At 42.0% G+C, this 13,106-nt stretch overlaps 1 protein-coding gene and 1 pseudogene across 1 annotated transcript; both read left to right on the top strand.

The window, feature by feature from the left end:
* Positions 1–1,352: 1,352 nt before the first annotated feature.
* Positions 1,353–5,111, top strand: LOC128440678 (extracellular calcium-sensing receptor-like). The gene is made up of 6 exons (XM_053423462.1): positions 1,353–1,513; positions 1,846–2,143; positions 2,277–3,062; positions 3,165–3,392; positions 3,487–3,603; positions 4,224–5,111. The coding sequence occupies exons 1-6, from the start codon at positions 1,425–1,427 to the stop codon at positions 5,109–5,111; spliced, it is 2,406 nt and encodes an 801-aa protein (XP_053279437.1). The 5' UTR covers positions 1,353–1,424.
* A 1,020-nt stretch (positions 5,112–6,131) lies between these two features.
* On the top strand, positions 6,132–12,330 carry LOC128440793 (extracellular calcium-sensing receptor-like; annotated as a pseudogene).
* Positions 12,331–13,106: the final 776 nt, after the last annotated feature.

Below are 13,106 nucleotides of genomic sequence, written 5' to 3'. Positions count from 1 at the left end.
AGAGTGGCACTGAAATGGTTTCCAGTGACTTTCGTGGATACGTTTCTTTTTCTTTGCACCTCCTATATATATATGAATATTTACAATTATGCGTGTGTTATTCAAATTGTAATAAAACTCAAATGTTACACAAAATATGCATTGTTTTTGTGTTGCTCTTTACTGCCATGAACATTTATTTTTCTTAACCCCTTGTTATGAGATTTCATAAATCATATGAAACACAAAGCTGTACATATAACAGACACATGATAAGTTCACAATATGTCAGTCCCTGTGATTGATTCATGATTTAAAGTATCAACAAGCACAAACCCTCAATTAAATATTAACACAAACTAAAAACTTTTAGATTCAATGAGTTCTCGTTGTTGGCCCAAATTTCAGTTTGGGTCAAGCCAGTGCGGCCTCCATGTACATCTGCTAACGTATGAACTGTTACACATTCAGTCATGAATAATTACTTTATGTCTTGTATCGTTCATAAATAAACTATAAACTTCATGACCTAACATGAAACTGCACAACTTTGTTCAAACCACAGAACCTAAGACATCAACACAGTACTACACTAGAGCCCGCAAGGGTGAGAACTGTCATTTATCAATAATGATCAGAATCACTCTTGCATTAGATATAATGTGAATCAAATTGGAAGTATGGTCTGGGGAGACTCTGAGGAGAAGGGGCAACGCTCTGTGCACAGCTGGCTTACGAAAATAAAAAATACAAATAAAAGTGTTCAGTTCGGGCACAGATGTATTTAGTCAGAGGAGCCATTACAAAACATCAGAAAGACTGAGTCACTACAGCTTGTGAGTGCAGGAGAGTAATTGCAACTAACCAGCAGATGGCGACGTCCAAAACCGAGATTAAAATTGAAACTGAATATTAGACATGACTGCTTGTTGTGTAAGTACCCCCCCCCCCCCCCCCCCCCTGTGAATCTTAACTTATCAACTTATATTAAAACAAAGTTTTTTTTTTTAATGGGGGGGGGGGGGGGGGGGGGGGGGGGGAGTTGCACTGATGTGAATGTTCTTATCTGAAACACACACTCGTAAAAATATATTCGAAATAGGCTATAACCCTAAACTCTTCTCGTCTTTTGGCACCTCCCTCCTCTTGCCCCACCTCACAGGTCCAGAGCAGTGAATCATCACTGTTCGGGTAACATTTTATATGACGCTCGTAAATGTATAAATACCAGTGCAAAGCCTCTGATTTAAACTGTGGCACATGAGATGCCATCAAGTGGTTAATTTCTCTAAGGCAGAAGAATGACGTCCATTCAGAGGAGGCCAGAACAAGGGTGGGCACTTTTACAGCTGCTGCTGGTGGCGTCTTTCTCTCAGGCTGAGGAGCCACAGTGCAGGCGGAGGGGGGATCCTGAGAACCCTCCACTGTCTCAGGATGGGGACATTATGTTGGGGGGAATCTTCTCTTTCCACAGCAGCTGGAAAGACAGAGAGGAAACCTACACTCACAAACCACTGCCACTGGAGTGCACCAGGTAAATTATTCAGTAGAAATCTATAATATGGAAAATATCTACTGGATGAAATGAATAGAGATAGAAAACAGGTTAAAACTAATTTAATGAAACTAAGAAAATTCAAATTATGTTGTGTGCATTGATACCATCAGAGTTTTTCATTTAAACTGCTGTGAGAAAATACAATTGTTTAAGTTTAAAAAAATTAACCGACACAAAAATGAATTGAGTTTGTTCAACTTATAGTCAGCAAGTTATATTCACACAATTCCTATTTAGAGTGTGAGGAAAAACACTCCATGCATTTTATTCAGGGAATTGTTACTATATCTATAACTGTTTGCATTTAGTTTGAATTTCAGAGGGTTCCAGTTTGCCCAGGCTATGCTTTTTGCCATCGAGGAGATTAATAACACCACAAATTTACTGCCTGGCATCTCTTTGGGATATAAAATGTACGATGCCTGTGGCTCCATTGCCAGAAGTGTGAGGGCTGCTCTGGCCTTGGCTAACGGTAACGATGTTGAATCTGCCCCCTCCGCCACGCCGTGTACCAAACCCGCACAGGTGCAGGCCATCATGGGAGAAACCTCCTCCTCTCCGTGCATGGCTATAGCTACCGTCATCGGGCCATTTCATATCCCACTGGTGGGTAGGTTTCTTAAATGTATAATGCTTGTGACCTTTTTTATCATTTTTTGCTGCTTAGAGTAAATTAGGAGAGACATTTTTTAAATATTTTACATCTTTATCTTTAGAGGAAATTTCTTTCTTCTTTTAGATCAGCCACTTCGCCACCTGCGCTTGTCTCAGTGACAAAACCAAATACCCGTCCTTCCTCAGAACAATACCCAGTGACTACTACCAGAGCAGAGCCCTGGCCCAGCTGGTCAAGCACTTTGGTTGGAGTTGGGTTGGAGCCATTAGAACCAATGATGATTACGGAAATAACGGCATGGCTATATTCACAGAAACTGCCCGACAGCTGGGCATCTGTCTGGAGTACTCCGTGTCTTTCTTCAGAACAGACCCGCCCGACAAAATACAAAAGATAATCAACGTCATCAAGGCATCCACCTCTAAGGTGATTATTGCTTTTGTCTCTCCCTTGGATATGGATGTGCTGATACATGAGCTGTCCCACCACAACCTGACTGGTTACCAGTGGGTGGGCAGCGAGGGCTGGATCTTTGATTCTCAGATTGCAAAAATGAATGGGCATCACATCCTGGACGGGGCCATAGGCCTGTCCATCCCCAAAGCACATGTCAGGGGCATGAGAGAGTTCATACTGAATGTGAAGCCACTCAATTCATCCGGTAATGAAATGTTTACAGAGTTCTGGGAGGCTTTATTCAGCTGTAAGTTCAAACAGACCACAGGGAACCAGAGAGAATGTACTGGGGGTGAAGATCTGACCCAAGTGCACAACAGCTTCACTGACATGTCTCTCATGCCGATATTTAACAATGTCTACAAAGGAGTTTATGCTGTGGCTCATGCACTTCATAGCATTCTTGGCTGTAATGAAACATGTAACGACAAAGTGCAGCTCAATCCATTGACGGTGAGTTCTTACACAAGAGATAACACTTCCACAGTTTCTTATAAGCAGCCTCTCTGTGATAGACTTAGAGGATGTTTATTAACTATGATCTGTCTTCTTTAGATTTTACATCGCATAGGAAGGATTCAGTTCAAAACAAAGGAAGGAGACAAGGTTTACTTTAATGAAGATGGCGATCCAGCAGCAGAGTATGAAATCATAAACTGGCAACGAGCAGAAAGCGGCTTTGTGGAGTTTGTCACAGTCGGTCTTTATGATGCGTCTCTACCTGCAGACAAACAGCTGAATCTGCACAATACGTCTTTAATCTGGGCAGAGAACTCAAAACAAGTCAGTATATACCTGCAGTATAATTGTGTGGTTGCACCAAAATGAATACAACTGAATGCACGTGTATTTCCTCAAGATCGTTTTCTTCATGCAGGTGCCTGTGTCAGTTTGCAGTGAGAATTGTCCCCCAGGAACCAGGAAGGTTCTCCGGAAAGGAAAACCTGTCTGCTGCTTTGACTGTATAAGATGTGCAGAGGGAGAAATAAGCAACGTCACAGGTCTAGTGATATATATTTTATATTTGAGTGGTCATCTAGACTAGAAAAGTGCTATATAAATACAAAACCATTTACCATTACCATTTACCACAAATCTGTTTTCTAATGTCCAACTCAGGTAAGATAACTTGGGGGGGGGGGGGGGGGGGGGGGGGAATGTGTAGTTTCTCTATTACAAATAAATGAAAAAATGAATTGTGAATTAAACATATCAAACAAAGCAAATTGTCATAAATCACCTAAATATATTGTATGCAGTTATAAATTCAAGTCAAATTTGAAGACCCCATGTGAAAAGTGAATTAACAAAGTTATACCAATATGACTTATGCAGCAATAAGCGTGAAGCCTGCGAATAATCTAGCATATCTGCACATTTCCTTTAGGTTAGTTGTCCGTTGCAATCACAAGATGAATGTCTTTTTATTCTAAAAAATATAATACAACAGTAAATATCATGATTTATTGAAAAGACTGTTGCTATAAGTGGCCAATGTCAGGGACATAGTGTGGACTTAGTGTAGATGGTATAAAAGAACAATGAAATGAATCTAATCTACTCGGCGAGTCACACCTGCTGTAATACTTTTCAGATTCTGTCTCCTGTGTGCAGTGCCATCCTGAATTCTGGTCGAATGAAGGAAGAGACGCCTGTGTGAAGAAAGAGGCAGAGTTTCTTTCGTATAAAGAAGTTATGGGAGCACTGCTCACCGCGGCGTCCCTGTTTGGAACATGTATGACCACAGTCGTGACACTCATCTTTTTCAGAAACAGGAAAACTCCCATCGTCAGGGCAAACAACTCGGAGCTGAGCTTCCTGCTGCTCTTCTCCCTGACTCTGTGCTTCCTGTGCTCCCTGAGCTTCATCGGCCGGCCCTCTGAGTGGTCCTGCATGCTGCGGCACACAGCGTTCGGCATCACCTTTGTCCTCTGCATCTCTTGTGTCCTCGGGAAAACTATGGTGGTGTTAATGGCCTTCAGGGCGAGACTTCCAGGCAGAAATGGGATGAAAATGTTTGGTCCTGCACAGCAGAGGCTCAGTGTTCTAGGGTTCACTTTCATACAGGTTATTATATGCATCTTATGGCTGACAATTTCTCCTCCTTTCCCGTTCAAGAACTTTAAAGAATTCAAGGACAAAATCATCCTGGAGTGCGCGCTGGGCTCAGCTGTAGGATTCTGGGCCGTACTCGGGTATATCGGGATTCTGGCCATTTTATGTTTCATTCTTGCTTTTCTGGCGCGGAAATTACCCGATAACTTTAACGAAGCCAAATTCATCACCTTCAGCATGTTGATATTCTGCGCAGTCTGGATCACTTTTATTCCAGCCTATGTCAGCTCTCCTGGGAAGTTCAGTGTAGCAGTGGAAATCTTTGCTATTTTGGCCTCAAGTTTTGGACTCCTCATTTGTATTTTTATTCCAAAATGTTATATTATCTTATATAAACCGGAGAGGAATACAAAGAAGAATATGATGGGGAAGGTGCCACCAAAATAGATAGAATGGCACATAGTAAAGCACCTTACTCCAACAAGACCCAATTGTCCCCTTAAATCTATCAAGCAGAAGTCATAGATATCTGTTTTCTTAATATGCATGACTTATTTTTTATCAAGATTCATAAATCCTTCCCTGGTAAAACTGAAAAAACACCCCATCTGGCAAGAAAGTATGTATATACACCAACATCTAATTGGTTCTTTCTTGACCCATACAGCATGATTTCACCAAGTTTCGTATTAAATCCATTTAATAGTTTTAGGTTTATCCTGCTCACAAACAAACAAAAGCAACAAACTAAAGAGTGGTCGCAATATGTTCTCATGCCATCATTGTTTCTACATAATAACTGTCAAATAAACAACTCTATTCTGTATTCTATACTGTACTGTATATCATTTAATTTGCAGCATTTGATTCAGTGTAACGTAGTCAGTATGACTAAAAGCAGAAGCCTGATACATATTTCCATTGCCGATTTTCCAAAGTTTAATTCAGTATGCAAAGTGAAATCAAAACAATAAAATCCAGTTTCACTGACAAAAGCATCCTTGGCTTTACTTGTTTGGCTTCGTCTCCTGAGGCTTGAGTCCAACCCCTCCTTCTTGTTGAAGGTGTATAAAGCCCCGCTACGAGACGCAGGACCGGGTGACCAATAACCACTATGCGTTTATTGAGGCTGCTCCTCTCGGTTCTGCTGATTGGGTATGGAGCCGCCATGTGCCGCCTGCAAGGCTCCGCACGACCTCCTGAACTGGCCCAGGATGGCGACCTTGTTCTGGGAGGCATCTTTTCTTTTCGCACAGGGCAGGATTATGTGACTAATACATTTCAGACAGTTCCAGATGTACGAAAGTGCAAAAAGTATGTATTGTGTGCCCTGTATAGTATATTTCCAAAGTGTCTGTGTATGTTTGCCTCTGTATTTGAGACTATAACACACTGATCAATTATTTCACGTCATTTCTTTCTCACCGCCTCAGCTTCAATCTCAGAGAATTCAAATTTGCTCAAGCGATGATCTTTGCTATAAATGAGATCAACAGAAATCCTGACATGTTGCCGAACGTCACGCTCGGTTACAGGATCTATGGTGACTGTGGGACCATGGACATACTGAGAGCTGCACTGGCACTGGTGAGCGGAGTGAAGGAGGAAGTCAGGGACAACAACTGCTATGACTCCCTCCCAAGCACAGTCAGACAGCAAATGGTTTCCTCCACGGGTCTTTAATAAAGTCTTGTTCTTCACATCAGACCGTGAAAACTGCGCCACACACGGCAACAAAAGACACAACATACAGCGTTAGCTAACTAGCAAACACAGTATCAATTATTACAGTTAAAGTTAAAATAAATAACAAACAAAATACCTCGTTGGCTGCATGTTCTGAAAAGGAATCCTCTTATCTTCTTCTTACTTAAAAACTGTTAGACAGATCCCTTCTTCATCCAAAAATGGACTTAACTTGTACAGCTTGCTGTGCTTTGTCTTACAGATCGATTTCTTCACTTCCAAGCTCTTCATCTCATCTGGGAACGCTTCTTCTTGAACTAACTTAATGATAGCAATTTCTGCTTCTTTCCTTTCTTCTAGGCTTGTACTTTCATTGGTTCTTTGCTTGTCAGCTTTGTGTTCTTAAACTCATCGTTTCAATCTGGCAACTGCTTGCACTACCCTTGACCAGTCAGAAAACTTCTCAAGGCGGTCTAAAAGTGTTCTGTTCTCCCTTGCCTTAGTACTCAACACAAGAGCCTTGCGGAGCTCAGGATCATCTTCCTTAACTTCTTCCACCTTGCACGCTTTGTCAGGTAGGTCTTTTTGCCAAAGAAACTTCGGTCCGCTGAACCAGTTGGAGGTCTTGAGTTGCTCTGCAGTCAAACCTCGGGACGCATGGTCGGCCGGATTATCCTCAGATGCAACGTGGAACCATTGTTCAGGCTTTGTACTTGACTTGATTCTTTGTGTGCGGTTGGCTACAAACACTTGAAATCTTCTTGCATCGTTGTTTATGTAGCCGAGGACGACTGTAGAGTCCGTCCAAAAGTATTCTTGCAGGTCTTGGATTTCCAATTCATTGCGGAGCATGTCACTGGTGCGGACGGCAACTACTGCTGCACTGAGCTCCAGTCTTGGTATTGTTGTCACTTTGGTTGGTGAGACTCTTGATTTTCCCATTAATAGAGAGCAATGGACATCGTTGGACTCATTGATGACTCGCAGGTAAGTACATTCACCATATCCGGAGGTGCTTGCATCGGAAAAATGATGAAGTTCATGACTCTTAATGTTGCCAAAACTTGAAGGTAAGTAGCATCTTTTGATTTCCATTTCAGCTAGATTGGGTAGGTCTCTGATCCAGGACTCCCACTGGGGCTTTAGGTTTACTGGAATTGCATCATCCCAGCCAATCTTTTCTCTGCACATTTGTTGAAGAATTTGTTTCCCAATAAGGACAAAAGGTGCCATGAATCCCAATGGATCATACACCGAGGCTACTGTAGAGAGCACACCTCTTCTGGTCAGTGGATTGGACTTTACTTGAACTCTGAATCTGAATGAATCAGAAGTGATGCACCATTCAACTCCAAGCAATCTCTCCATATGAGGTAAGCTCAAGGCCATGTTTTGCTCTTTAATTGTAGCACGTTCTTCTTCTGGGATGGATGCCATCACATTCTTGTCATTAGAGACCATCTTGTGGAGTCTTAGCTTGCCAGCGGCGCAAAGCTCTCTTGATTCCTTGACGAGCTGGATGGCCTCCCTCTCAGTATGAACACTTGCCAGCCCATCATCTACGTAGAAGTTTCTTTGTATGAAGTGGATCGTGTCTTCACAGTACAGAGCCTGCCCTTGTGCCGCCAGATGTTTCAAGCCAAAGTTGGCACAGCCGGGAGACGAAGCCGCTCCAAACAGGTGGACTTTCATTCTGTAGGTTGAGGGTGTGGTTTCCAGATTGCCATACTCCCACCATAGGAATCGTAAGTAATCCTGGTCTTCTTTTTTCACATGAAACTGATGAAACATCCTTTCAATGTCACACATCACTGCGATGGAGCCCTTTCGGAATCTACACAGGACACCCACTAACATGTTTGTCAGGTCAGGTCCGGTGAGTAGATGATCGTTAAGAGATGTTTCTTGAAATTTGGCAGAACAGTCAAATACCACACGAATTTTCCCTGGTTTCTGCGGATGATAAACTCCATGGTGTGGAATATACCAAGCCGGGCTGTGGCCAATTTCCTCTTCAGGGACTTTCTCTGCATCGCCACATGAGATTATGTCGTTCATGAAGTTCACGTAATCCTTGTAGTATGCTTCATTCTTCTTTAGCCTCCTTGGAAGACAATTAAGACGATGTGTTGCACATATCTTCTTGTTCGGTAGTTTTGGTCTTTCCTGTTTGAACGGTAATGGCATTTTGTAGTGCCCATCATCCTTTTGTGTGATGTTTTCTCTTATCTTTGACAGGGACTTGAGATCATCTTGAGACACAGGATCCTCTTCTCCAGCTCTTTCTGAGAAGTCTGACTCAAGGACCTTAAGGATGTCTGAGGGGGTGATTTCTTTGACTTTGGTTCTATTCACATAGTGTACTTCAGTTTTCAGACTGACTGAGGGGTTAACTCCTGGTGTCACTTGCCTCACTACTATGCGATGGCTGATTCCGATGGCATCTCCATAATCTACACCCGCATTCCCAGGGCCAACAATGCTCCACCCAAGGTCTGTGCGCTGTGCATAGGGTTAATTTTCTTCGCCAGACACAACTTCTCGTGGGAGTAAGGCTTGCGAGCAGTTATACCCAATGAGCAGACCTACTTCACAGTCTTGTAAAGGTGCCACATTATCTTGGAGGTGTTCTAGATGGGACCAAGCTTTGGCAGTTTTCGCTGTTGGAATGTGAGTTCTGTTGGCGGGAATAAAGTCACGTGTGTAGGTTGGTGGTAAATAGACCTTTCTTGTGGAGTAAAAGCCACGGACTTGAAGGTTGTTTACTCTCTGAGAACTTACCAGTGTTGTTCTTGAAGTCATAGTAGAGAGTTTTAACTTGACTTGCTCTTTGTCGGCCTCCAAAGCATTAACTACTTCACTGAGAACAAAGGTCGTGTCACTTTGCGAATCCAAAAGAGCATATGTAAGTACGTCTTGTGATGGTTGAGCTGCAGATGACAGCCAGACAGGAATTATTGCAGATGTTTGTTTATTATTTTCCTTAAGGATTACTCTATTTGAAGTAGCTACTGCAATTGTTTCACATTGTGTTGCTTGGGGCCTTCCCTACTCCATTCCTGCCTTGTAGTTGACCTGTCTTGACTTGGACTTTGTGTGACTTGTGGTGCTCTATGTTGGCCTGTGTCTCTTCTTCGTGTTACTTCTCCGAGTTTCTTCTAGGTGATTCTTCTCAAAACATGCAGCTCAGCGGAGGCTTCAAAATAAAAATCTTATTTCTAATTAAAGCAATGATATATACAAATACAAAATAAACATTAGAAACCTTAATAACATATTGCATTAATATGTTGCAGTTACAACTGCACTAAAGTGGAGACGATGCAGGCTATACTGGGACATTCAGGATCCAGACCAACTATTGCATTTCAAAAAGTGGTTGGAAGATTTCATATTCCTATGGTAAGTAAAATAATACAGATGCATTATGTCCTATGTTAAATTCTGTTAATTGGGCTGCTGTAAACTTACTCTGGTCTGCAAATGTATATCTATAGGATTCATTTAAATGTTGATTCTGCAAAATCATTAAATGTTAATAGTAATCTTCCGGTGACATGTTTCTGTTTTTCACTCATATCAGCCATTTTGCCACCTGCGCCTGTCTGAGCAACAGAAAACAATATCCCACCTTCTTTCGAACGATTTCCAGTGACTACTACCAGAGCAGAGCCCTGGCAAAGCTGGTCAGGGTCTTCAGCTGGAACTGGATCGGGGCTATAGCTGTTAATAACTATTATGGCCGCAATGGCATGAATGAATTTATCCAAAGTGCACAAGAATACGGCGTCTGCATTGAGTATTCTGAATCGTTTTCATCGTCAGGTCCTCCTGAAAACCTGCATAGAATAATAACGATCATTAAGCACACCACCTCCAGAGTTATTGTAGCCTTCATGACTCACAGAGAAATTAAGCTGTTGGCAGCAGAGTTGTACAAGCAGAACATCACGGGGCTGCAGTTTGTCGGCAGCGACGCCTGGATCACAGATCACTCTCTGACAGACAGCGAGGGGCACAGCATCCTGAAGGGTTCACTGGGCTTTGTCGCCAGCCGAGCTGAGATCCCGGGGCTGGAAGAGCACCTGAGACGGCTCCACCCCTCACAGTTCCCCCACAGTCAGTTTGTCAGGGATTTCTGGGAAGAGACGTTTGACTGCTGTCTGAATGAGAGTGCAGACACACAGAGAAAGCCATGCTGAGGCTCTGAGAGCCTGCAAAACATAGAATCACAATTCACTGATGTGTCAGAGCTGAGATTCACTAACAATGTGTACAAGTCAGTTTATGCAGCGGCTCACGCTCTCGACAACCTGATTAAATGTGAGGACGGTAAAGGACCCTTTGCCTCTGGGAGCTGTGCTGATCCCAAACACATTCAGCCTTGGCAGGTGAGAAAGCTCAGCTCTGAGTGACGGTGTGATAACAGCAGGAATCTGTCTTTTAATCTCTTTAAAATTTCTTAATTATAGGTTGTGCAGTATCTCAGCACTGTGAATTTCACCACCGGTGAGGGGGAGAGAGTTTATTTTGACAAAAATGGAGACTCACCGGCAAGATATGAACTCATTAATTTACAAACGGCAAACAAAGGAACTATGAAAGGAGTCACAGTTGGCCGTTATGATGCTTCTCTTCCAGAGAGTCATCAGTTCATAATGACTAACGTCCCAGTTGTCTGGGAAAACGGGCTCACAGAGGTAAAGTGGAAACTGAGGGCTTGATTCTTTAACCTGTGTCCTGATTTACTGAAAACTGCTCCAAAACCTAAAATTTGATTTATAAGTTGATTGTATTACATTTCTGATGTGAACTGTGGCTGTGTAGGAGGCGCCTGTGTCAGTGTGCAGTGAGCCTTGTCTCCAGGGAACTCGTAAGGTCCTCCAAAAAGGAAGACAAGTCTGCTGCTATGATTGCATACCCTGTCCTGCTGGAGATATCAGTAACTCAACAGGTAAATGCAGTGGGTCACTGCAGACAAAACATCTGTATTTGCTGAGAAAGAGACACAAAAAAATAAAATTTCATGAATAATGACTGTTAAAACACATTTCTCTGCATTGTTTTTCATTTTGCAGATTCAATAGACTGTATGAAATGTCCACCAGAGTATTGGTCCAACGGCCAAAGAGATGCCTGCATCCCCAAAACCATAGAGTTCTTGGCATATGATGAAATCCTGGGAAAACTGTTGGCCGCATTTTCATTACTGGGACTTTTTTTAACAATGATCATGACACTTGTCTTCTACTGCCACATAGAAACCCCACTAGTACGAGCCAACAACTCGGAGCTGAGCTTCCTGCTACTCTTCTCCCTGACTCTGTGCTTCCTGTGCTCCCTCACCTTCATCGGCCGGCCCTCTGAGTGGTCCTGCATGCTGCGACACACGGCGTTCGGCATCACCTTCGTCCTCTGCATCTCTTGTGTCCTCGGGAAAACTATAGTGGTGTTAATGGCCTTCAGGGCGACACTTCCAGGCAGAAATATGATGAAATGGTTCGGTCCTGCACAGCAGAGGCTCAGTGTTCTGGTGTTCACTCTGATACAGATCGTGATTTGCATTCTTTGGTTGACAATCAATCCTCCGTTTCCTTTTAGGAATATGTATCTCTACGAGGACAGAATCATCTTAGAGTGTGCGCTGGGATCAGCTGTCGGCTTCTGGGCTGTGTTGGGATACATCGGACTCTTAGCCATGTTGTGTTTTGTTCTCGCTTTTTTGGCTCGAAAGCTTCCAAATAATTTATACGAGGCTAAATTGATCACCTTCAGCATGTTGATATTCTGCGCAGTCTGGATCACATTCATCCCGGCATATGTCAGCTCTCCTGGGAAGTTCACTGTGGCTGTGGAGATATTTGCCATCCTGGCTTCAAGTTATGGAATGCTGTTTTGCATTTTCTTACCAAAGTGCTACATCATTTTATTAAAACCTGAGGAAAATACAAGGAAACATTTGATGGGTAAATTTACCTGAAGATCTCTTTAGGTTTTCTGTATGAAAACAATAACAATATATTTATCATCATTTTTCTGCGTTTCTTCGTAGTTTATAAATGAATCATATATATTATATATGTTATTATATTATACAGATACATTTACAGCTCACAGAGTAATTATAAGAAATTACTTATGTTCTTTCGATTAAATGTAAAAAGTAAGTTGTAGTTTTGCAAAAAAAATTAACTCAAGTGACTTGAGCTAAACTTAATATATATTTAAACACAAACAAGACCTGGAGATTGGCACTGAAATGGTTTCCAGTGACTTTCGTGGATACGTTTCTTTTTCTTTGCACCTCCTATATATATATGAATATTTACAATTATGCGTGTGTTATTCAAATTGTAATAAAACTCAAATGTTACACAAAATATGCACTGTTTTTGTGTTGCTCTTTACTGCCATGAACATTTATTTTTCTCAACCCCTTGTTATGAGATTTCATAAATCATAAGAAACACAAAGCTGTACATATAACAGACACATGATAAGTTCACAATATATCAGTCCCTGTGATTGATTCATGATTTAAAGTATCAACAAGCACAAACCCTCAATTAAATATTAACACAAACTAAAAACGTTTAGATTCAATGAGTTCTCGTTGTTGGCCCAAATTTCAGTTTGGGTCAAGCCAGTGCGGCCTCCATGTACATCTGCTAACGTATGAACTGTTACACATTCAGTCATGAGTAATTACTTTATGTCTTGTATTGTTCATAAATAAACTATAAACTTCATGACCTA

Source organism: Pleuronectes platessa, chromosome 5 (assembly GCF_947347685.1).
Source record: "Pleuronectes platessa chromosome 5, fPlePla1.1, whole genome shotgun sequence".
In the NCBI taxonomy this organism is placed as follows: Eukaryota; Metazoa; Chordata; class Actinopteri; order Pleuronectiformes; family Pleuronectidae; genus Pleuronectes; species Pleuronectes platessa.
Note: the sequence above shows the minus strand (reverse complement) of the source record. Positions and strands in the feature narration are given on the sequence as shown.

Bases quoted from the DNA above. Each gene is read 5' to 3' on its own strand.
- LOC128440678 (XM_053423462.1), top strand. From the start codon at position 1,425: ATGTTGGGGGGAATCTTCTCTTTCCACAGCAGCTGGAAAGACAGAGAG. The intron at 2,144-2,276 runs GTGGGTAGGTTT...TTCTTCTTTTAG, and splicing joins GGCCATTTCATATCCCACTG to ATCAGCCACTTCGCCACCTG. The intron at 3,063-3,164 runs GTGAGTTCTTAC...TGTCTTCTTTAG, and splicing joins TGCAGCTCAATCCATTGACG to ATTTTACATCGCATAGGAAG.